This window comes from Monodon monoceros, unplaced genomic scaffold (genome assembly GCF_005190385.1).
Source record: "Monodon monoceros isolate NGI ecotype Baffin Bay Population unplaced genomic scaffold, NGI_Narwhal_1 Super_Scaffold_13, whole genome shotgun sequence".
In the NCBI taxonomy this organism is placed as follows: domain Eukaryota; kingdom Metazoa; phylum Chordata; class Mammalia; order Artiodactyla; family Monodontidae; genus Monodon; species Monodon monoceros.
The window spans coordinates 80468745-80491114 of NW_021703769.1; the positions used below are offsets into that span (position 1 = coordinate 80468745).

General features: G+C 47.6%; 1 protein-coding gene and 1 non-coding gene across 3 annotated transcripts in view; one reads left to right on the top strand and one right to left on the bottom strand.

Annotated features, from left to right (window-relative positions):
* Positions 1 to 2152: 2152 nt before the first annotated feature.
* On the bottom strand, positions 2153 to 2224 carry TRNAW-CCA. The gene has a single exon. It is a non-coding gene; the product is annotated as a tRNA-Trp (tRNA).
* A 16663-nt stretch (positions 2225 to 18887) lies between these two features.
* Positions 18888 to 22370, top strand: part of ATP5MF (ATP synthase membrane subunit f) — a 7433-nt gene continuing 3950 nt past the window's right edge. Inside the window, exon 1 of one of the 2 annotated variants that reach the window (XM_029221111.1) lies at positions 18888 to 19109. In XM_029221111.1, the coding sequence (XP_029076944.1) occupies positions 19097 to 19109 (13 nt within the window). In that variant the 5' untranslated portion in view covers positions 18888 to 19096. Of the gene's footprint in view, positions 19110 to 22192 lie in introns of those variants that run through there. The other variant, XM_029221110.1, reaches the window with a different exon arrangement.

A 22370-nucleotide genomic window follows, 5' to 3' on the forward strand; every position in this document is an offset into this window, starting at 1 on the left:
TACATTCTTGTGTGAAGGGCTGGAGGAAGAGGGTCCCCACATCGTCTCTTCAGTCTCTGCTTTGTGTTTTGCTGGTCACGTGTCAGAATCTCTTCAGATAAATTATGAGACTGGGGCCTCCCTGAAAGCCTGATCTGTTTTATCCCCTGACCCGTCCCCAGCTCCTGGAAGGGTGCTTGGACATCCTAGAACATCATGTGTGTGTTATCCTGTCATGATTATGCAAATGTTTGGGAAATAAATTATTATGACCGCTCTTAGGGTCACTCTAAAGAGGAGAAAACCTTCAGAGGAGAAGCATCCCGCACAGACAGCGGATTCCCCGAGCAGAGCCCCTGTTTCTGTTTACAGAAGACCCGCACGGCCATTGCTGCAGGTCAGTAAGTTTCAGACATTTGGACGTACGGAAGGGAGGGAGGGAGGGTCAAGCACGACCGTCTCCAGACAGATGACATGGGGAGAGTCAGTCCTGCAGGTCACATCCAGGAATGTGAAGGAGGAGAGAGCACAGGTCTTGTCCCCAGGCCACTTTTGTGTCCTCGCAGTAGGACCGGCTCCAGCTATGGATCCAGGACGTTCCCCAAAGCGCGCTCACCCCAAGTGAAAACGATTGGCCTCAGCGTTGCCTTCCATGCGCTTCCCTCCCGCTTTCCCTGGGTAGGTAGAACTTCCCCCTGGCGCCTACTGATCCTTAGGGAGCTCCTGTGACAAAGGGAACTCTCGCGGTCCCACCTCACGTTCCTCTGGCTTAGTGGCTGCAGGAACCTCGGTCTCGGAGAAGGGGCTGGACCACCAGCGCAGTTTGGAGGATGGCCAGAGCCTTAAAATCGCCAGGGACCGCGAGCTGCTTAAACAGGCGAAGGCAAGTGTTCTCCGAGCCCCTTCCCCTAACCCTGTCTACCTTTACTTTTTCCACCTTTCCACCTTGCTTTCTACACGCCCATGATGTAAAGACAAGAAGTGCAGAGAGAACCCCAAACCCTCTGGACGCATGGAGAGCAAACATTGAATTCTGCAAGGGAGAAGTGAGGAAGTTAGCATGTGATAAATATCCAAAACGGACCAGCATTTGTGGCTTCGTGGCACAAAGGTAGCGCATGTGTCTCTAGATCAGAAGGTTGAGGGTTCAAATCACTTTGGTATCCAAGTAGATATTACCCCTCAATTCTGAGATTTCACCAATCATCAACCTTTTAAAAAGGAGGCTTTTTTTTTTTTTTTTTTGCCTCGCTTCTTGTGGGATTTTAGTTCCCCGACCAGGGATTGAACCCAGGCCCTCCGCAGTGAGAGTGCGGAGTCCTCACCACTGGACCTCCAGGGAACTCCCTAAAAGAGAATTATTTACCTATCTATTTATTTATTGAACTCAGCAAAGGACAGACTTTTAAATGGAAGGGGGTTGAGGTTGGCTTAATTAATTAAGTGAAAGCTTAATCCTGATAAGTCTGCAATTGTCCCCATTTCTGCCAGCCTGGGTTTTTCCTTTTTGAGGTCGTGACCACTGGTTTGTATCTGGAACTTGATTGTTTCATATCCCTCTGGGAGAGATGCATTTAAATGAATCCTAAGTGACAACGTGGTAAATGCCAGGGTAGCTTTCCACTCCCATAGAATTCAGGAGCTCGGTCATCAACATAATAAACTTAGAATCAACTTCTTTAACCACAAAGCTCAGGGGCTTTTAACAGAGGAAGCTCAAATCATGAAGTCTGGTGGTGGCAGTTGAGGTGGGGAGGGGGGACAGGGAAACTGACTTCATCTAGATGACTCAAATATCAACCCAGAGAGACTGTGCCATACCCTTCTGGGGACCCAATAAAACTACGTCCACATCAGAGTGAATTCGTTAACAAAGTCTCCTCATGCCGTTTTAATGTCCTATCTGAAGTCGTCTGATGTCCTACCTGAAGCTTAGTCCTGATAAGGAAAAGGATGGCACGACCTAAATTTCGGCTCACCTGGGTTTTTCTTCCCTTTCAGATCATCCTTATCTTTCTGTTAAGTGCCTGTCCATTGCTGAGTTGTTCACAAGAAGTTTCTCTGGACTAAAGAAAAGGAGAAAATCCACGCCTGGGAGCCCGCAGACAGACGCTTGTTTATTTTTGTTCACTACTGAATCTATCCCTTGGGGCAAGAGTAAAAGACACAACCTTGACCCCGACGTGATTTGAACACGCAACCTTCTGATCTGGAGTCAGACGCGCTACCGTTGCGCCACGAGGTCTTGGGACTAGCCCTATTTTTTATGCCTTAGAGGGACAATTTCAGCGGTTGTCAGGTGCAGCGTCCAGTATTTTTTTCTTTTACTGCACTCACTACGGCTTGGGATTGACTGTGAGTTCTTTGTCCCTTTTATAACGAGGCTATTCAAAGCGAGACGTAAATGTAAATGAAGCAAGCGGGAAGCTGAGGGCTCAGGGGATACTCGCCCTGGTAATTCGGGAACCCCACTTCCCCTACGGAGGTTTAAAGGAACGATGTTTGGGAAGAGACTGGAAAATAAGAAGCTCAGCTCACCGGGGAGGCAGGGTGAGGTGATCAGCTCTCCGGGTTCTCTTGTCCCAGGGCTTCTGCATGTGGAGCGCGGGGAGGATTTGCACGTGGGTCACACCTGCGGAGGAACACTATTTCCCTTTACCAAAAGGGCGCTTAGAAGGTTTTTTTTTTTTTTTAAATAACATATTCAGGGGAGAGGGATAAATTAGGATTTTGAGATTAACATATCCACACTACTATACATAAAATAAACAAGCACCTACTGTATAGCACAGGAAGCTATACTCAATATCTTGTCATAACCTATAATGGAAAAGAATCTAAAAAAGAATATATGTATTTATATATTTGTGTATATATATATATAACTGAATCACTTTGCTGTACACCTGAAACTAACACATTGTAAAACAACTGTATTTCCATAAAAGTTTAAAAAAAACAAAAATATTTTAAAGTAACATATTCATTGTAGAAATCTCATCAGACACAAAACAAAACAAAAACCACTACAATAAGCAGTGCTGAGCGCCTGCAGGCACCCGGCTCTGTACATCTTGCCGCCCCACGTGATCTTTCAGGTTAAAGAACAGAGGGGTGGGGGAGGGGAGATCAATGCTTTGTGGTTGCGCTGTTGAGGTGCCCAGGGATAACAGACTTCGCGCTTTGTTCGCTGGGCAGAGTGGAGTGGGGAGGAGCCGGCATCCGGGAGGTTCTGGACACAGGGAGTCGTGTGACAGCCAGAGTCCCCGACCTGGGCATCACAAAGGCCTCCTGGATGAAGTAGAAGGCTGATCTCTCCATCTCCTTGCTGGCGTAACCCGGAACCTTCCATTTCCGAGTTTTCAGAACAGAATGATGACTTTGAGTTGGGAACAAAGAATAGTTTAGATATTCCCTCGTTTGTGTGTCACATCCTTAGGCAGTCAGACTAGCCTGGTTGAGGATGCTTTACACTGAAGACTCGAGGACCTCTGGTTCTATACTGGGCTCCAGAAGGGCATCACTCTCCCCTCTCCACCCCCCCGCCATATCCAGGCCTCCTCGAAGACGTTTAGAAGGGCCCATGTCATTTATAAAAGAACACCCACGGCAAGGCTTGCACTGTATGCCCCGCAGTGAATTTGCTGCAGTGGCTGAAGAACAGGCCGTCAGACTCCTCGGTATTTCTCAGAGGTTGGACGGACCCAGTTAAAGTTGCAACACGAAGAAAAATACTTGTTGTTTCAAGAATGTATTTTATTTTCAAATTATAGCAATTGGTACTGATGTCCCTTTATATTAGAGATATAGAGTTAGTGGTTGTAAAGGATCTCTAGATATATCTCCTACTAAGATATATAGAGAGGTAATATATATTATACATATATGTATTTTTTCTTTTTAATGAGGATCGATTTAAAGATAACAGAACAGGGAATTCCCTGGCGGTTCAGTGGTTGAGACTCCGGGCTTCTACTGCAGGGGGCCCGGGTTCGATCCCTGGTCGGGGAACTAAGATCCCATAAAGCCTCACGGCGCGGCCAGAAATAAAAATAAAATAAAACGTCCACCCTGCCCCCAAATTTCGCTGAAACCGAAACCTCCAGATACATAGCCTAATCCTTGCCTACCCCAACTGGTTAATGGGATAGTCCAGGGGAGAAAGAAGGTTAAAACTACTAGGGTAGTAGTAAAACTTAAAGAAATGCACTGTTTGGAGTTTTATTTTGGAGGAACAATGCACAAGACTTATATTGGATTGTTCATGATGCAAGGAGATAAATGGTGAGGAAATGCCTCTGGAGTTTGGAATAGAGTAACTAGGTGAACAGTGGTACAATTTATTTAAAATGATGGGAAATCTTAGAATAAAGATAGAATGAGGGGAAAGAACAAGATTTTAATGTTGGATTTTTTTTTTTTTTTTTTTGCCGTACACGGGCCTCTCACCGCGGAGAGGTGGCTCCAGACGCACAGGCCCAGCGGCCATGGCCCACGGGCCCAGCCGCTCCGCGGCACGCGGGATCCTCCCGGACCGGGGCACGAACCCGTGTCCCCCGCATCGGCAGGCGGACTCTCAACCATTGCGTCACCAGGGAAGCCCTTGGATTATTTTTTAATATGCGATGTCTAGGAGGCATCCAAGTCAGAAAGTCAACTAGGCAGTTGTATACCTAATTCTGGCAGGAGGTAGAAATTTGAGGCTTATTACCAGAGTTGGTATGCAAAGGCTTAGAAAAAGATGAAGTGACTCAATGTAAAGAAAGGACCCAGGATTGAACTATGACACACTTCAAACTTTAAAATTCAGGTAGGGGAATATTTGCTGGTGAAAATTTCTGGGAAGGAACATTAAGAGAGAGAGGAGGGACTTCCCTGGTGGTGCAGTGGTTAAGAATCCACCTACCAATGCAGGGGACACGGGCTCAAGCCCTGGTCCACGAAGATCCCATATGCTGTGGAGCAACTAAGCTCATGTGCCACAACTACTGAGCCTGTGCTCTAGAGCCCGCGAGCCACAACTACTGAGCCTGCTCTCTAGAGCCCGCGAGCCACAACTACTGAAGCCCACGCGCCTACAGCCCGTGCTCTGCAACAAGAGGTACCACCACAATGAGAAGCCCGCGCACCACAACAAAGAGTAGCCCCCGCTCGCCGCAACTAGAGAAAGCCTGTGCACAGCAACAAAGACCCGATGCAGCCAAAAAATATATATATTTTTTTTAAATAAAATTACTTAAAAAAAAAGAGAGAAGTAGGAATAAAAGGAACTCAGCCAGGCATATTCTAAGGAGCCAAGAGGAGCATTTACTTGGACAGCTGCTAGAACGTCCAGTAAGATGGTAACTAGACTGTCCAGTGGATTTTCACTCTGGACGTCAATGGTGACCATGGCAAGACCAATGTTTTGGAGTGATTTCGTGGGAGAAGTAAAAGTGTAGTGGAATAAAAAGTGACTGTTAGGTGAGAATTCTGAGTGTATGTTGACTAGCACTTTTTGAAATTTAGCTCCATTTGGAGTTTGGGATTAACAGATACAGACTACTATACATAAAACAGATAAACAACAAGGAACTGCTGTATAGCACAGGAAACCATATTCAATATCTTGTAATACCCTATAACGGAAAAGAATCTGAAAAAGAATAGATGTATGTTTGTATAACTGAATCACTTGCTGCACACCTGAAACATTGTAAATCAACTGTACTTCGATTTAAAAAAATTAGAAGTTTAACTCCAAAGTAACCCAGAGAAATAGGAGTCTTGAAGAGGGCAATGTGGCAAAATAGAACGTTTAAGACAGAAAAGCCTATGTTAGCATGCTGAAGAGAGGCTTAATTGAAAAGGTAGAATTTGAAGAGGCCGGAAAGAAAGATGTAACTAACAGAGCAAATCCCTTTCACAGTGGGACTGGATGCAATCTAAATCTTTTATTTCGGGTTCGGCTTTTCTAGCGAGAGAAGGGGACAGATGTCCTTCTATAATGCAGCAAAGAAGGAAACCTATGCATATTATTTTATCGGGTGACGGGAGGACGATTCCTCTCTCGCCTAATGAGATCTATTTCTCAATGAATTATTAGGCAAGAGTATCAGGTGAAAGGAGGAATAGAAGCTAGAAGAACATAGAGGAGGTTGGTTATAGATGTTGGGGTTTTAGGGAAAATAATTTTATTAGAGAAACATTCATTTATTGATTTTCAGTACCCAAGTATCCACTCCGGCTCTCATCCCAGCCGCCGGCGCCGGAAGTCGGGGGGGGGTGTCCCTCCCGCTGCCCTCTTTCCTATCCCCATCCCGGGGCGCCTGGCGGGGCGGGGAGGAGACTGTCCCCTGTGGGCCCGAGTGGCCGGTGTTGAGAGTAGGCAGTAGGTTTGGTGGCGATGTGTCCTCCGCACCTGGCTGGGCTTGAAACGTTGACAGGTGCACAAAAGCCGCGCAGGGGCCGCCAAGGTGAAGGGCAGAGCGCTGGCGGGCGGAGGTGGGATCCCGGCCTCCCCGCCCTAATCCAGGCTGTCCAGGGCGCGCCGCTGCAGCATCGCTCACCACGCCCTGGAGGTGGAGAAGCGCCTGGTGTTAGGACCAGAAAGGTGATCAATCAACTCCGTGGAGGTCACGAGCGCCCCTGAAGTGCAAATCGGCGGTCATGCCTTGATGCAGGGCCTAGGGAGTGATAGAACCGTCTAGCAGCTGTCTCTCTAGCAGGAAATACGCGGGTGACTCCGATAAAGCGAATGATTAGAGGTCTCGGGGCCCAAAGGATCTCAACTAAGTCTCAGACTTCAAATGGGTAAAAAGCCCGGAGGATGCGAGTGAGGTGGGGGCCACTTTGACCAAGCCAGAACTGTGCTGGGGAGTGAACCCCAGGCAGGGTGAATGCACGAGATGTCGATGACTTCAGTCTCCAGAAACCGTGTTTGTGTACACCCATCACAGTGACCCTAGAAGTCAAATCGCTAAGGGGGTGGGTGAGTAAGGAGTTCTGCAAATGGATGGTGCGAGACCCTCGGTCTAATATGCTGCCCGTGGTTGCCCGAGAGAGACCGGAGTGGGCAGGGGAGTCACCGGGCGGGGCCTCTAGACACCAGCGCCGCCCAGGTGGCTTCTCAGCTGCAGTGCAGGGGAAACCACGGTGTGCGGCCAAACCACAGCCAATGCATAGGGCAGAATCAGAGAGAAAGATGACCGAATTGAGCTTGACTCTGGCCTAGCCAGGTGAAGAGTCGTGAGGTGTCCCCTATGGCTGTGCTTTGTTTACTGACTCAGTTAAGAGCAGGCGAGGCTGGAGGGACTTTCCCTTCTGCCCATCATCCTGGCTGCGGTGGTCCAGCTCCACCCGCTGGGGACAGAGTGCCAGGTGTGGAGTTCGGATGTGGAGGGACACCTGTCAAGGGGCACCGCAGGTTCCCAAGACCTCTCAGGGAGGATGGAAACTTCCCCTGAAGCAGAAAGGGACCAGTTTGCTTGACCTTGATTTTCAGACTGAATAACGATGGATGGTGAACTCCCAGCCTCATGATCCTTCTGACTGTAGGGTTTTAAGCAGGGCTTGGAAAAGTTACCAGGGGGATGATTAGCTGGTCACCACTTTTGTGATCCTGGACCATAACTCTCCCTGTCATCATGAGGCACAATTCACCAACCCTTGCATCATTCACCCAGTAGGAATAGAAAATTTCAATCCAGAGACGTAAAGTCCAAGTTCATGGGTGATGGCTGAATGGACAACTGGAATCCAGCTCTCCTGGCCCACAGTACAGCCCCATCTATCAATAATCCCAGGACAGCATTCCCAGTTTTTCAAAATGAAGTGAACTTTGCAGTCAGCAAACAACTGTGGAATCAAAGACTCCGCCTGGTGTTAGCAACTCGGAAAATTTAGGACTGTGGTTATCAGCTTCCAGTGAATCCTTGAACTTTCCTCAGAGACAATCAGCTCAAGTGCAAAGACCTATTAGTAGCAGTGGATGAGAAGGCATAAATCTCATTCCCCAATAACAACTAGGACCAATGTGCCTGAAATGCCAACTGAATTTCAGTCCAGAAAAGTTTTCAGCTTTTGACAGGTCTTTTTTTAAAAATGATTTTTAATGGGTCTTTATAAGCACATTCAGGGTGGAGGCAGGCCCCTGTGCTTTACCACTTAGTAGGAGTGAATGAGCCCCTCTCATCCCCCTCCCAGCGATGAGATGGAGCTGGAGGCTGATGTCCACATCTACCCACGCCCACCCAGTAAAAGGAACCCACATGTGGAGGTAGGTGCAGCTGTAGCCATTCAATGGATGTCGTGGGATTAGCAAGTTGTATGTGATATTCTGTAGGAAGCTTTGAGCCAGGATGGAAGGTTGTCAAGGCGGTTTAGTGTGGGTTCCTAGAATATCCCTGTTCTGATAGTTTTCTGTGGGTGTTTTACGGTGGCCTAGGGGCTGTCTCTGGCTTAGTGTCACTTGACCTCATTTAGCCTGTGTTCCCAAATCCACTAGTTGACTTTAATCACTTGATTCAAATGCAGAAATTCTGAAAGCTGGAAGCTCTGATATAACCTCAGGCTTCTCTCCATCAAAGGACTTTCTTCAACTACCCCGTCCCTCAGCTGTAGGTTTAACACTGCAGAGTTTCTGAGAAAAGTCTGCCAGTCTGGGGCCAATCCAGTCCCTGACTTTTCCTAACACAGAAAACATTTCTAAGCGGAACCAATTTGGGAATCATTGATGTGGAGGCAGACATTTTACTTGGGGGGGGCAGTGTGTGCTAAACAGATTATTCTGGTATCTCAGAGTTCATAGTTCAAACACTGGGGTGGAAAGGTAAGGACCAAGGCCTAGTAGGGAATGTTTTTGACCCCATCAAATTCTGAATTAAGGGCCCTGAAGACCACTAGTACACTGCTGTACCGTACATGCGGATTTTTATAATAAGTCTTCATGTTAAATGAGGCACTCACTCTCCCAGCTGTTTCCCATTGGGATGCTCAACATAATATCACACACCTTATGACATCTTATGATCAAATGATTTCATTTGCCTCATCACCACTAAGAAGGGAACAAACATGAAGGAACACTGCAAGTGGCACCTCTGAATTAAGAAATACGGCACTGTCTTTACATCTGGGAGGGGAAGAAGCTGGGTGTCTTAGATGGATTGGCTTTGAGGAGGGGCTTGCAGAAATAAAAAGGTAAACATTTTTGTTAACACTTTTAAATTGACTCGACCTCTTGCCTACCCACGCAGATTTCTTGATGGAGAGCCCTTTGGGAATGAAGAGAGGGTTCAGAGGTCCAGGGTAAAACCTGGCTTTCAATTCTCATGAATTTATTAATTATTCACTCCACGGGGGCTGTATGATTGCAGTGGTCGCTAACGTTAGTAATTTTCAAGAGCAAACCCCACAACATTCCGTACTATCTCAGGGAGTAAGAGTCAATCCCTGAGTTTTCATGCTTCATTTCCTGCTGTCTTAGATCTCCTTCTTAGCAGTTATTCCTAAATCAGATCATCCCCAACATCATGGGCAATAAACATTAAAGGGCATTTTTCAAGGAAATGTTCTCCCCATCAATCTTTATTCTTGACACAGCACACCCAGCTGAAACTTCTGTCGCCTTCTATTTTTCGTTACCAAACACCACTCCAAGCTTAACTAAATAACTGTATTGCCTGTTGCCAAAATAGAAGTCAAATACAAGGTACAGAAACACCAACAAACCAGAAAAAAGAAAAAAGTTGTGTAATGAAGGCCGACGAATGACAAACGGGGAGAAATATACACTTATGAAAACAAAGCCTAATGAACAAGTTAAGAAACTAAGAAGGGTCTTGTTAAGGCTTGTTTACCGTCACCGGAGATACCACGCGCGCGGTGCGGGGCTTTCAGGGGGCGGGGCGTCCGGGGGTCCCGCCCAACGACTACCAGAACCTAAGCAGCCTTCCTGCTGGGTTTGGACGACCCCTGCTGCCGCCTGCCCCCTGGTGCTGGGGGATCCTGGGTTCGATGCGCTGTCCGCTTCCAGCTAAGGGTGTGATCCTGGAACAAGCCACCGTCTCTGAGCTCCAATAAATTCACCAATAAACTCTGGGACATATCCTGACTCTCCTGGGCAGAGAATAGGTAGGATGAAGGAGGGGAAGGACCCTCCGCCGCAGGGGTCCTGGAGGCACTGCTCCGGGATGACTTCCCCAAGGGAGTCAGGTGGGGGTGGGGACACCACGCCCCATTGCGACGCGCCCCGAGCTTCAGTGGGGATTGGCCGGGCGGACGGGGGGTGGGCATAAAAGCCTGGTTGCCAGGGCCACAGACAGAGTCTTGGAGCCCAGAGGAGGCTCCCTCGCTCCCACCGCTTCCTTCCAGCAGCCCTTTAAAGATGACTCTACCGAGGTGACCACTCAGACCCGCAGCTCTTCTTCTGAGTCTCAGGCATAGACTCTGGTCTCCCATTTCTCACCCATGGCTACCTTCTCTCCCCTTGAGGAAGCTGAAGAAAAAAAGCAGAGAAACTCGGAGCTGAGCCTCGTTGGGTTCGGAAAGAAATACCCATATTTCTGTGCTTGTGGAGTTGTGGCAACAGTAAGCCACCACCAGAGTGAACACCGTGAGTTCAGTGATTCTCGCGTGATGGGAAATCTTCGAAAGCTTCAGCAACTCAGGCTGACAAGAGAAAGAGAAGCGAGTGTGGGAAGGTGCCGTGGGCAGTAAAATCTGTTTACAGAACACCAGAGGGCAAAAGAGAACCTCAGAAGGGAAGGATGCCAGGTATTTCTCAGAGCAGGTAGTTTTCAGTGTTGAAAAAGCTGCAGACCTCTTTCCAACCCAGAGGAGATGGGAGAGGTCAGGTGGGCAGGCGCTGGATGAACCTGTAGGAGGCTGAATCACGACAGGTGCTCACTGAATGGGGCACCAGCCAGACAGGAAGATGTAGGTAGAGCCTTGCAACAAACCAGAGCCCGAGCGAGCACCGTCATCGGGTTCTGGGTCTGCAGGAGGAGAAAAAGAACAGCGTGCTGAGCAGTTAGCCTTCTTTGGTGCTGTTTTCTTCTCCATCAGAGCAGACAAACGAACACGTGAGTCCCCTCTAATGACTTCTCCACGGGGGAGTTGCCAGCACAAAGCTTGTCCCACCTGTGACATTAACACGTACCCCAGCCAGACACTCAGGGAGCAGTGTGTCTTCCATGGGGTGAGATCCACACTCCTTGTGCTCCGTGGCTCCCCTCTGAGCTGTGGGAGGCATCCTTCCATCTGTCCAGGTACTGAGGGTGACAGGTTTCTGGCAATCTCTCAAATAATCTGGGTAATGGTTCATTACAGTCTTCTTGCTTTGAACAGGCTCCTCCCCCCATTGTCTTGGCATCCCACCAGATCCAGCTACCCTGAAACTTCACATCTCGTTGCATGGGGACCTTCACAAAACATGAAAGGAGGAAGGACCTCATAAAGTTTTCCCCAGTGTTTATTTATTTTTAAAAATAAATTTATTTATTTTATTTATTTATTTTTAGCTGCGTTGGGTCTTTGCTGCGCGCGGGCTTTCTCTACTTGCGGTGAGCTGGGGCTACTCTTCGTTGCAGCAGGCAGGCTTTTCATTGCGGTGGCTTCTCTTGTTGCGCGGTCTTTGGTAGTTGTGGCACGTGGGCTCAGTAGTTGTGGCTCGCGGGCTCTAGACTGTAGGCTCAGTAGTTGTGGTGCATGGGCTTAGTTGCTCTGCGGCATGTGGGATCTTCCTGGACCAGGGCTCGAACCCATGTCCCCTGCATTGGCAGGCGGATTCTTAGCCACTGCGCCACCCGGGAAGTCCCTCCCCAGTGTTTAATAATGAAGATTTTGAAATCTAATGGATGGCTGAAAGAATTTTACAGTTGATACCTGTATCCCCCGAACATTCTATCGTTAATATTTTAAGGTTCTTTATCACATATCCATCTATCCATCCCCCATCCATCAACCCATCTTATTTTTATCGACTTCAAAGAAAATTGCAGACATCAGTAAACTGGTATATCAGTATGCCGGTACCTGTGTCTGCTTAGACCCAGGGAGTCCCTTCCGTCCTGGCTGCCTCCACCCTGTTCCTGACCTGCGTGGAGAAGCTGCAGGAAGCTCCCAGGTGAGAAAGACCCAGAGCAGCCAACGGCAGGCAGGTCGTGTTGCTGGACAACAAGAAAAAAATTCTTTTAACTTTTTCCCACAGGAATGGGATCAGAGAGCTGGGGACAGATTGAGCTAATCAATTAGCCACTCGTCAGGGCTTGCTTTAGACCCTCACCTCTCCTATCCCCTCCCAGGACTTCACTTCCAATTACAAAACCCAATGAGTTTTTTCCCCCAATTTTTAAAATTGAAGTATAGTTGATTTCTAATATTGTGTTAGTTTCAGGTGTACTATATATATTCTTTTTCAGATTCTTTTCCATTATTGGTTATTACAACTATTGAATATAGTTCTCTGTGCTATACAGTAGGTCACTGTTGTTGATTTCATATATAGAGTGTGTATCTGTTAATCCCAAACTCCTAATTTATCCCTCTTCCCTGCTTTCTCCTTTGGTAACCATAAGATGATTTTCTATGTCTGTACAAAACTCAGTGGTTTTGAGAGAGGATCTACAGAGACCAGTGTGAACTGTTTTCAACTTTCTAGTAATCAGTCACTTGATGAGACTGCTTTGGGGGGCGGGGTTGGGGGTTAGAGTGGCTTGAGAACACGACGATGACATGTTTCTGCCCAGAGCCATTTCTCAGCGTCTCAGTCCTTAAAAACAAAAGCTGCCCTCCTGAGTGGATTAGTCTCTGAACTGCTCCTCTAAGGCTGAGATGCTCCAGCTGTGAATGATGCCCCTGGCACCTTCCTCAGCTCTGCCCTATGGGGCCACAGGTACATCTAGGCTCCGTCTGCACTTCTCCTTGGACACTGATTCCTGCTTCTCCCAGGAGCTGCTGCCCATTCCTGGTGTCTGCAGTCCCTCCCAGCAGAGCCTCAGGTCTCTGTGCCCACAACCCCAGGCCACCCATCCAAGGGCCTCGCCCCCACGTGGGCTTCCTTTCTTGAGGCTCCAGTGTATCTGTCCATTTGAGCATCTACGTTGTCATTCTGGGTCACCTCATTTGCGCAGGTGAAGGTAGGGGGACAGGGCTGCGCTGAGGCTTGTTTACTGTCACCATGGAAACTGCCTGTGGAGTTGGGAAGGGGTGGGGTCAGGGTCCTAGGAAGAGGAGGTCTCCCAGACTCGAAGGGTAATGCCAGGTAGTGCTTCTGCTGGCTTCCCTACTCAGGCTCGACCATGCACCCTGGTCTCTCTGGAAATCTTCCAGCCCCAGGAGGAAGCGTGGCCCCGGGGAACACTGGATCTTCTCCCTTCCTCCGGACATCGTGATCACTGCTAGTCGCTGTCACTGAGCTGCTGCAATTTCTCTGGGAAATGTGGGACATCTCCCAGTTCTGCACAGGGAAGAGAGCAGGCAGGACCAGGAGACTAAGGCAGAAGATGCAAGGGGCAGGATGTGGCGGGATAGGGCGCTGAGGGGCAGGGACAAGGACGGGGCAGTTCTAGAGGGCTTTCAACCGATGGAGTCAAGATGGGAGACGGGGAACAGAGGGTCCCATGGTGATATGGCGGAAGGCTTGACCTCTGATTGGTCAGGTTTGGGAAGGGCAACGATAAAAGCACAGGTGTAGGCCAGATGATACTGGACAGAGAGGGTCTGGGCGCAGAGAGACTGGTCTCTGGCTCTGGGCCTTCTGCTGATCCCTTCCTTCCAGAAGCTCTGTAAAGCTGACCCTGCTAAGGAATCTGTTCTTACCTCAATCCCGTATCCCGTTTTACAAGCCCAGACTCAGCTCTTGGCTTTCCTGCGCCCACTGTCCCCTCCTTCGCCTTGTCCCCCATTTCTGTCCAGGGCTGGGGCTGCTGCATCCTGCACTCGCATCTCCGGGGTCCAGCCTGACTCAGAAACAGGCTTTCTGTCGGGGTAACACCTGCAGCTCCCGGCCTCCTGTGCATATCCGTCTGGGGCCACCAGGGGGAGCTGCTGCGTCCTGGAAACCGGACTGGGAATGGGGCGTTCAGGGAGATGATCCATCGTAGGGTTGAGACACTAGGTGTGTCGGTGCCTTGATGTGAAGCCCCGCAAGTAGGGGACAATCCCCTTTTCAGGACAGGAAGGTGTCTCAATGGTGACTTCTGAGCCGCTGGAGAATACTTAATGTTTGAGATTAAATGAACAAAAAACAGCTCAAAAGTCATCCGGTCTGTGACAGTCATTCTCTTTGCTTTTATAGACTTTGCAAATGTGTATTGTTTCATGCAATCATTTTATATTAAGTGATATTGTAACACGTTAAAAAAATCCAGTATTGTAGATAACTGTGAGTGAAGGAAATGAGGGTCACAGAGAGAGAGTAGAATAGAGAATGAGAAAGTAGGTCTTAGAATAGTTTTGACAGGTGCAGAGAGGAAGCCTCTTGGATCCAGTGTTGGCTAAGAATCATCAGAACGTCAGGGCATGGCTTAGAAGAGAGTCCCAGGCATCAGAGGTGTGGAAAGTGCAGACATTTCTGTTAAGGAAACCTGGTAAGATGGACTCAAGCTAATGGCTATGCTAGGGTGAGGGATGACTCTATCCTGTGCCAGAATTTCTTCAAGTTTTCCAGGAGTCTATTTTATTCTTAGGGACTTTACTCTCCTTAAAAAGAAGATATCAACTGGCTGAACGTTGGAACCGCAGTTTGTTCAAAATACCTCCATAAAGGCAAGAAGTTTTTACAACATTGTCAGAATATTAACGGAAGTCAAAGAAGAAAAAATCTTTTGGGGAAAAAAACATGCAAGAGGCTCTCCAAAGGAAGTCATTCCATATAATGAAGAATGGGACGAAAATGAGTAAAGACAAGGAGGTGAAGTTATATAAAGAAATAATTCAAGAACCAGGAAAAAAAAATACAGAGAACAGAGCCTTCCTACAAAACCCAGGCAGGTAACTCAGTAAGAAAACCATGGCTTCTATGTTGCAGCTCAACTTCTAGAGAGATGATACCGGCTACAGCCTGTGGCTGGTACTTGATGCATCTTTTTAAAGCCATTTTTAGAGCAGTTTTAGGTTTACAACAAAATTGAGAGGGAAGTACAGAGATTTGCAGTATAACTCCTCCCTCCACACGCATACCCTCCCCTGTTATCAACATCACTCACCAGAATGGTACAGTTTTTATGAAGAATGAACCTACACTGACACATCATAAGCACCTAAAGTACATAGTTTATCTTCGAGTTCACTCGGTGTATATTCTATGGGTTGGGACAAATGTATAATGACATATATCCATCATTATAATATCATACAGAATACTTTCACTGCCCTTAAAATCCCCTGTGCTCTGCCTATTCATCTCTCCCCTCTCCCACCCATGGCAACCACTGATCTTTTTGTCTCCATAGTTTTGCCTTTTCCAGAATGCCATATGGTTGGAGTCACATTATGTAGCCTTTTCAGATTGGCTTCTTTCCAATCTGCAAGAATATGCATTTAAGTTTCAGTCACGCATTTAAGTGTCTGCCATGTCTTTTCATAAGTCATATACATTTAATATGCATTTAAGTTTCCTCCATGTCTCTTTTTTTAAACATCTTTATTAGAGTATAAGTCCTTCATGTCTCTTCATAGCTTGATAGGTCATTTCTTCTTTTTTAAAAGTTGAAGTATAGTTGATTTACAATGTTGTGTTAGTTTCTGGTATACAGCAAAATGATGCAGTTATACGTATATACACATATTCTTTTTCACATTCTTTTCCATTATGGTTAATTACAGGATACTGAATATAGTTCCCTGTCCTATACAGTAGGACCTTGTTGTTTATCTATTTTATATATAGTCGTTTGTATCTACTAATCCAAAACTCCTAATTTATCCCTCCCCTACCCCTTTTGCCCTTTGGTAACCATAAGTTTATTTTCTATGTCTGTGTGTCTGTTTCTGTTTTGTAAATAAGTTCATTTATGGGAATTCTGTGGTGGTCCAGTGGTTAGGACTCTGCGCTTTCACTGCCGAGGGCCTGGGTTCCATCCCTGGTCAGGGAACCAAGATTCCAGAAGCCCTTTGGCATGGCCAAAAAAAAAAAGTTCATTTGTGTCATATTTTAGATTCCACATATAAGTGATATCATATGGTATTTGTCTTTCTCTTTCTGACTTACTTCACTTAGTATGATAATCTCTAGGTCCATCCATGTTGCTGCAAAAGGCATTTCATTCTTTTTTATGCTTGAGTAGTATTGCATTGCATATACATATACCACATCTTCTTTATCCATTCACCTGTCAGTGGACATTTACATTGCTTCTATGTCTTGGATATTGTAAATTGTGTTGCAGTGAACATTGGGGTGCATGTATCTTTTTCTTTTTTAAAAAATATTTATTTATTTGGCTTCGTCGGGTCTTAGCTGCGGCACACAGGATCCGCCTTGCGGCATGTGGGATCCTCCGTTGCGGCACGCAGGCTTAGTTGCCCCGTTGCATGTGGGATCTTAGCTCCCCAACCAGGGATGGAACCTGTGTCCCCCGCACTGGAAGGCAGATTCTCAACCACTGAACCACCAGGGAAGTCCCTGCATGTATCTTTTTCATGAGCTGTCTTTTCAATGGCAATCATCCCCTGATCATATCTGAATAATAATAAAACCTACATTTTAAAACATGGTCTAGCTTAATAGGTAGTCACTGGCCATATTAATAATTGAAATTAAATAACTTGGACTCAAAAGCCAGATGTTGCTGGTGGCTATTCAATTGTACAGTGCAGACACAGACCATTTCCACCACCACAGAACGCTGTATGGACAACGCTGGTCTAGTTGCTCCCATCTCAGAGATGGTCCTACCCTACCCACCCATCTTCTCCCAGGCCAGAAAACTGAGTGTCCTTGACCCCTTCCCACGACCACCTATCAAAACCAGTCCGTGCCCAAGCCCCAAGGATCCGCCTCCTGAATGCGTTTGTCCACTGCTCTCCACCGCTTCCCTTCTGTAAACAAGCCTACATGCTCCCTCTGCCTGCCACCTCACCCACACCCACGGGGCTCACTCCACACCCCCACCAGCCTTTGCCACCCTATTTACAACCACTGCCTTTCTTCCGCTGGCTCTCCCCATCCTTCTCAGCTTTCTTTTTCTCCACTCATCACCATCAGACCTAACGGAAAGGTCACGGCCATTTCCCAAATAGCTCTCACTTTCTCTTCTTTGGAGCCCTAGGTGGATTTTTACTTCCGGGCTCCTTGGGCGGGTGAAGCCACGTGACAATTCCGGCCTATGAGTGTGCACGGAAGTACCGGTGAGCCCCCAGGCCTGGGTGTTGACAGGTCGGCTGAGTCTCTACCCTGAGCCAGGTGATTGAGATGGGGGCTGCTCACCAGCCTGAATCCCTGAGTGAGTACAACGAATAGAGTCCCTTAACTACCTGTGATGGGCAGTTAGGGTCAGTTCATAAAAAATAACCTGCAAAACAATTTTTTTTAAGTCCCTGGGATTTGGAGGGACTATTCTAAACCTGGCAGCCTGGTTATCATTCTAGTAAATGTAAATCTGATCATGCCACTGTCTTTCGTAAACCCTCACTGCCTCATTTCCCTCAGTAAAAACTCCACTCTTCACGTAGCATGCACAGCATTTTCCCTTGCTTGCCTCTCCATTTCTCATCTCAACCATCATTTTGTATTATTTTTATTTATTGTGATACAATATACCTACCCCTCATTAAGGAGTCCATGGCCCCCTGCTGTGCATACATGGATCTACTGCTGTGCTCTCACCTGTCTACACACCTGTCTCCTGCACAATACCAGGGATCCTAGAATGCAGAGACCATGTCTGATTGATTTCTGTGTCTCTAGTGCCCAGTACACAGCAATGTGTATTTGGTGAATAAGTAAGTGACTGATAAAAAGTGAGTTTGATAATTAACTCCCCACCAAGTCACTTTCCTGAAGAAGCCATCAGTTCACTGGTCCAATTCCTACTATCCACTCAGATCTTATTTATTTATCTTTGGCTACGTTGGGTCTTTGTTGTTGTGTGGGGGCTTTCTCTAGTTGCAAAGATCGGGGGCTACTCTTCGTTGTGGTGCCTGGGCTTCTCATCACAGTGGGTCGGAGCATGGGCTCTAGGCACACGGGCTTCATTAGTTGTGGCACACAGGCTCAGTAGTTGTGGATCGGGGGCTTAGTTGCTCCATGGCATGTGGGATCTTCCCGAACCAGGGATTGAACCCGTGTCCCCTGCATCGGCAGGTGGACTCTCAACCACTGCGCCACCAGGGAAGCCCCCTCTACTCAGTTCTTATTCCTTTATTTTGACATACATTGTTTCATTTAACTCCTACAGCAAGGTAAGCATTACATCCCTATTTTACAGAGGAGAAAACTGAGATTCAGGGTATCAAAGCATCTTGCCCAACTCAGAATTGCTTAACCAAGAATGTATATTGTGGCCTTTCCAGAAAAAACACAAAATGGTGGTGAGGCATCATTGTGCCCGGAAAAGAAGTGGCAGAAAGAAGAGCTGGAGCTGTGTACCCTAGGGTCTTGCTTATTTCTGTCCTTAGAGCGTAGCGCCAGAGCCTGGACACATTAGATACTCCTGAATCAAACCTATTTGGAGCCTAAGCCTGGACACTGGCTTTTCCTGCTGATTGGGGATTCCTTTAATCTCCCATCAAGCACAGTTAGGAGGAAGGGTCTTAAGATGCTCCTGTCATCTTTCACAACAAATTTAACACGACAGAATAAGAAAGCTAGGATGCTCTTTCCTCACCTCCCTTTTATTATTTTTTTTTTGGGGGGGTGTCCTTTCCAGTCTCTTTCCTCCCAGAACTGGGAGCCCAGGTTGAGTCCTACCACTTCCACTCCCACCCCTTCACCACCCCCGGGTTCCCAACTGCGGGGTCGCGGGGCTTTGCTCTCCAGTTTCTTCGCCCTTCACACCACGGCACACCTGAAGTCCCAGCCTCGTACCAGTCGCGACCTGCTTCCCGTGAGCCTCTGCTCCCGGCCCCCAGGGCGCATGCTCCCTACCCAGCAGTCCTCGCGCGGCCCGGAGGAGCGGACAGCCAGGGCTTCAAGATGGCGTCAATTGGTGAGTTTCCGGATCGGTTTAGGGCTACCAGGTTAAAGGCAGGAGTCGGGGTTCGGGGTCCAGTGCTCAGAGCTGCACTTGGAGGGGAGGGACCGAGTGCCGGAGCCGCCTGCCCTTCGCTCAGGACCTTCGCCGCGCCGGGCCCTTTGCCCAGGGCCCCACGCCGTCCAACCCTTCTTAGCTCGCCCCGCCGCGCCTCCCGCCTGCCCAGGGTCCGCGCCACTCAGCTGTGGCGGGGAGGGCGACGGCAGCTCGGCGAGGCGCCTCGGGTCTTGAGAATGCGCTGTCTCGGGCCACCCCTCTTCTCCCCGCTGAGGAATAGCTGCTCTCAGCCCTGCCGCAACCCAGGCGCTTGTTTTGCACCTGAGCCCTCCGCGCAAATTCGAAGCTCAAATTAAGTTCCAAGAGGAGCTAATGCCTAGGATGGTGCCTGACACCACGTCGGGGTTGACGCATGTATATATATGTTGAATAGCGTTAGAGAGGTGAAGTGACCTATTCAAGGTCACTACTAGTGAGGGGGCTGAGCTGGGATTCAAACCTAGGTTTCTGGGGCCTCGTGGTAACCTGAGCTTTAATCACAAGGGTGACCTTATGACCAGCAGGCTTTACGATGACATGCATGTATAAATCGGACCGTCCACACTGTTTTTTTTTTTGTTTTTTTTTTTTAAATTCGGAAGCCACCATGTTTTAGCCCTGCATCCTCACTGTAGCCTTGTCAGGATCAGTGCTGGGAACGTTGATCCCATTTTAAAGATGAGGAAAATAACGGTTAGAGATGTGGTGTGGCTTGCCTGCTGTCACACAGCGTGATAGTGGCAGAATTTTGACTAATCTATGTGTGTCTTACCCCAGTTTCTATATTCTTATTTTCAGCCCGGAGAAATGAAAAGGGGATCAAAAAATATGAGAGTGATGCTTTTTTCCCATCTGTTAAAACGGGCATGAGAATATTTATCCAGGGTGGTTATGTTGTTTAAACAGACAACATGTGAAAAGGAAGCATTGAGACTTGGTATCTTATTTAAGCAGAGGGTTGTAGTGGAGATGGAGAGTGCTATGAACTAAGGGTTAAACAACTTAGTGATATGTAAGGTGCTTGTAACACTGCCTGACCCACAGTTGAATGCTAGTCGTCCAGCTTTCCCTGCGTGACCTTTGGGTAAGGTCATGTCACACCTGGCCCATTCAGCATCATGCAGGTGAAGGAACTGGGGTCCAAGTACTGATGATCTTTCAGATGGTGTCTGTTGCCAGAGCATAACGCCACTAGTCCATTAGCAAATAAAGTGATGGAAATACCAATTAACAGTGATAGATGAGATCAGGGTTGACAAAGTATGGCCAATGGGCTGGATTTCATGTGGCCTGTTTTTGTATGCTGTGAGCTAAGAATAGTTTCTGTTTTTTAAAAAATTTGTTAAGGGACTTCCTTGGCGGTCCAGTGGTTAAGACTCCACCGCAGAGGGCACGGGTTCGATCCCTGGTCGGGGAACTAAGATCCCGCATGCTGCACGGTGCAGCCCAAAAACATAAAAATAAAAAAAATAAAAAATAGTTAAAAAAAAGACTATGTTAGAGACCTTGTGTGGCCTGCAAAACCTAAAACTCTTCGCTCTGGCCAACCCCAGAGTTGGATTTAGCACCCAGAAGACACTTGGCATTTCCATGTCTCTCCATATAGGTGCACAGTATGCTTCTTGAAGTCATAAAATCAAGCCAAGTAGTCACCTGCCCTCCCAAGAACCTGTGGTCCTTTCTCAGCCTTCACTGAAAATCTGTCATAAACAGGAACTGTGTGTGGGGAACTCCCTCCCACCTTTAGATAGCTCATAAGCAGAAAGACAGATAATAATTCCTATTTACATAGTACCTAGAGCTAAGTACCGAGGTGGGTACTATTCTTACCTTTTTTTTTTTTTTTTTTGCGGTACACGGGCCTCTCACTGCTGTGGCCTCTCCCGTTGCGGAACACAGGTGCCGGACGCGCAGGCTCAGCGGCCATGGCTCACGGGCCCAGCCACTCCGCGGCATGTGGGATCTTCCCGGACCGGGTCGCGAACCCGTGTCCCCTGCATCGGCAGGCGGATTCTTAACCACTGCGCCACCAGGGAAGTCCCATAGCCTTATTTTACAAAGGAGGAAACAGAGCAGTATCTTGCCCAAGGGCACACAGCTTCAAAGTGGCAGTAAATCCAGAATACTCCATGGTAGAGGCGGCTCTGTTCATCAGTATACTCTACTGGTGTGAACCAGCCGCTGCAGAGGAGTGTTGGGGGAGGGTTTCAGTATGGCTGCCAAGGACTAAGGCCTTTGCCTTCCACTAAAAGAGAAACTTCGGAATAAGTGTAGATGCATCTCTGATGAATCTGATGGTCTCTTGGAATTTTGTGATGGTGCTGTACTTGGCTCTCCTTAAGGCTAATGTGATTTTTTTTTCTGTGCTTATAAATTTCTTAGTTTTGGTTATGGAAGTGCTGTTTTCTTCATAGTACAGAGATATAAATATGAAGAAAAATAAATTGTTGGCTTTTTTCTCCTGTGATGTGCCAAGGCACTGTGTCAGCCCCTGAATGTGAGAATGAGAGAATATGTTTTCATAGTTTGTGTGAATGTGAAAAAAATAGCTTCACTGGGCCTAGCAGTGACCTAAATACTTTTTTTTTTTGAGTCACCAGCCCTATACCAGTTGAAAATATTTTTAAAATTCTGTTTCTCTTGCACATTTCCCCAACATAGTTCTATTTTTTAAATTATTTATTTATTTATTTATGGCTGCATTGGGTCTTTGTTGCTGCTTGCGGGCTTTCTCTAGTTGTGGTGAGCGGGGGCTACTCTTCGTTGTGGTGCGCGGGCTTCTCATTACCGTGGCCTCTCCCATTGTGGAGCATGGGCTCTAGGCACGCGGGCTTCAGCGGTTGTGGCGCGTGGGCTCAGTAGTTGTGGCTCACGGGCTCTAGAGCGCAGGCTCAGTAGTTGTGGCACACGGGCTTTGTTGCTGCACGGCATGTGGGATCTTCCCTGACCAGGGCTTGAACCCGTGTCCCCTGCATTGGCAGGCGGATTCTCAACCACTGGGCCACCAGGGAAGTCCCAACATAGTTCTATTTTTAAAAGCATTTTCAACCTTTTTATTATGGAAGACTTCAAATACAAAGAAAACAGAATAATGTAATGAATGCTTTGTATTCGTTACAGAGCATCAACAGTTAGCAGCATTCTGCCATTCTAGTTCCATCTGTCCCTTCATCGTCCCCT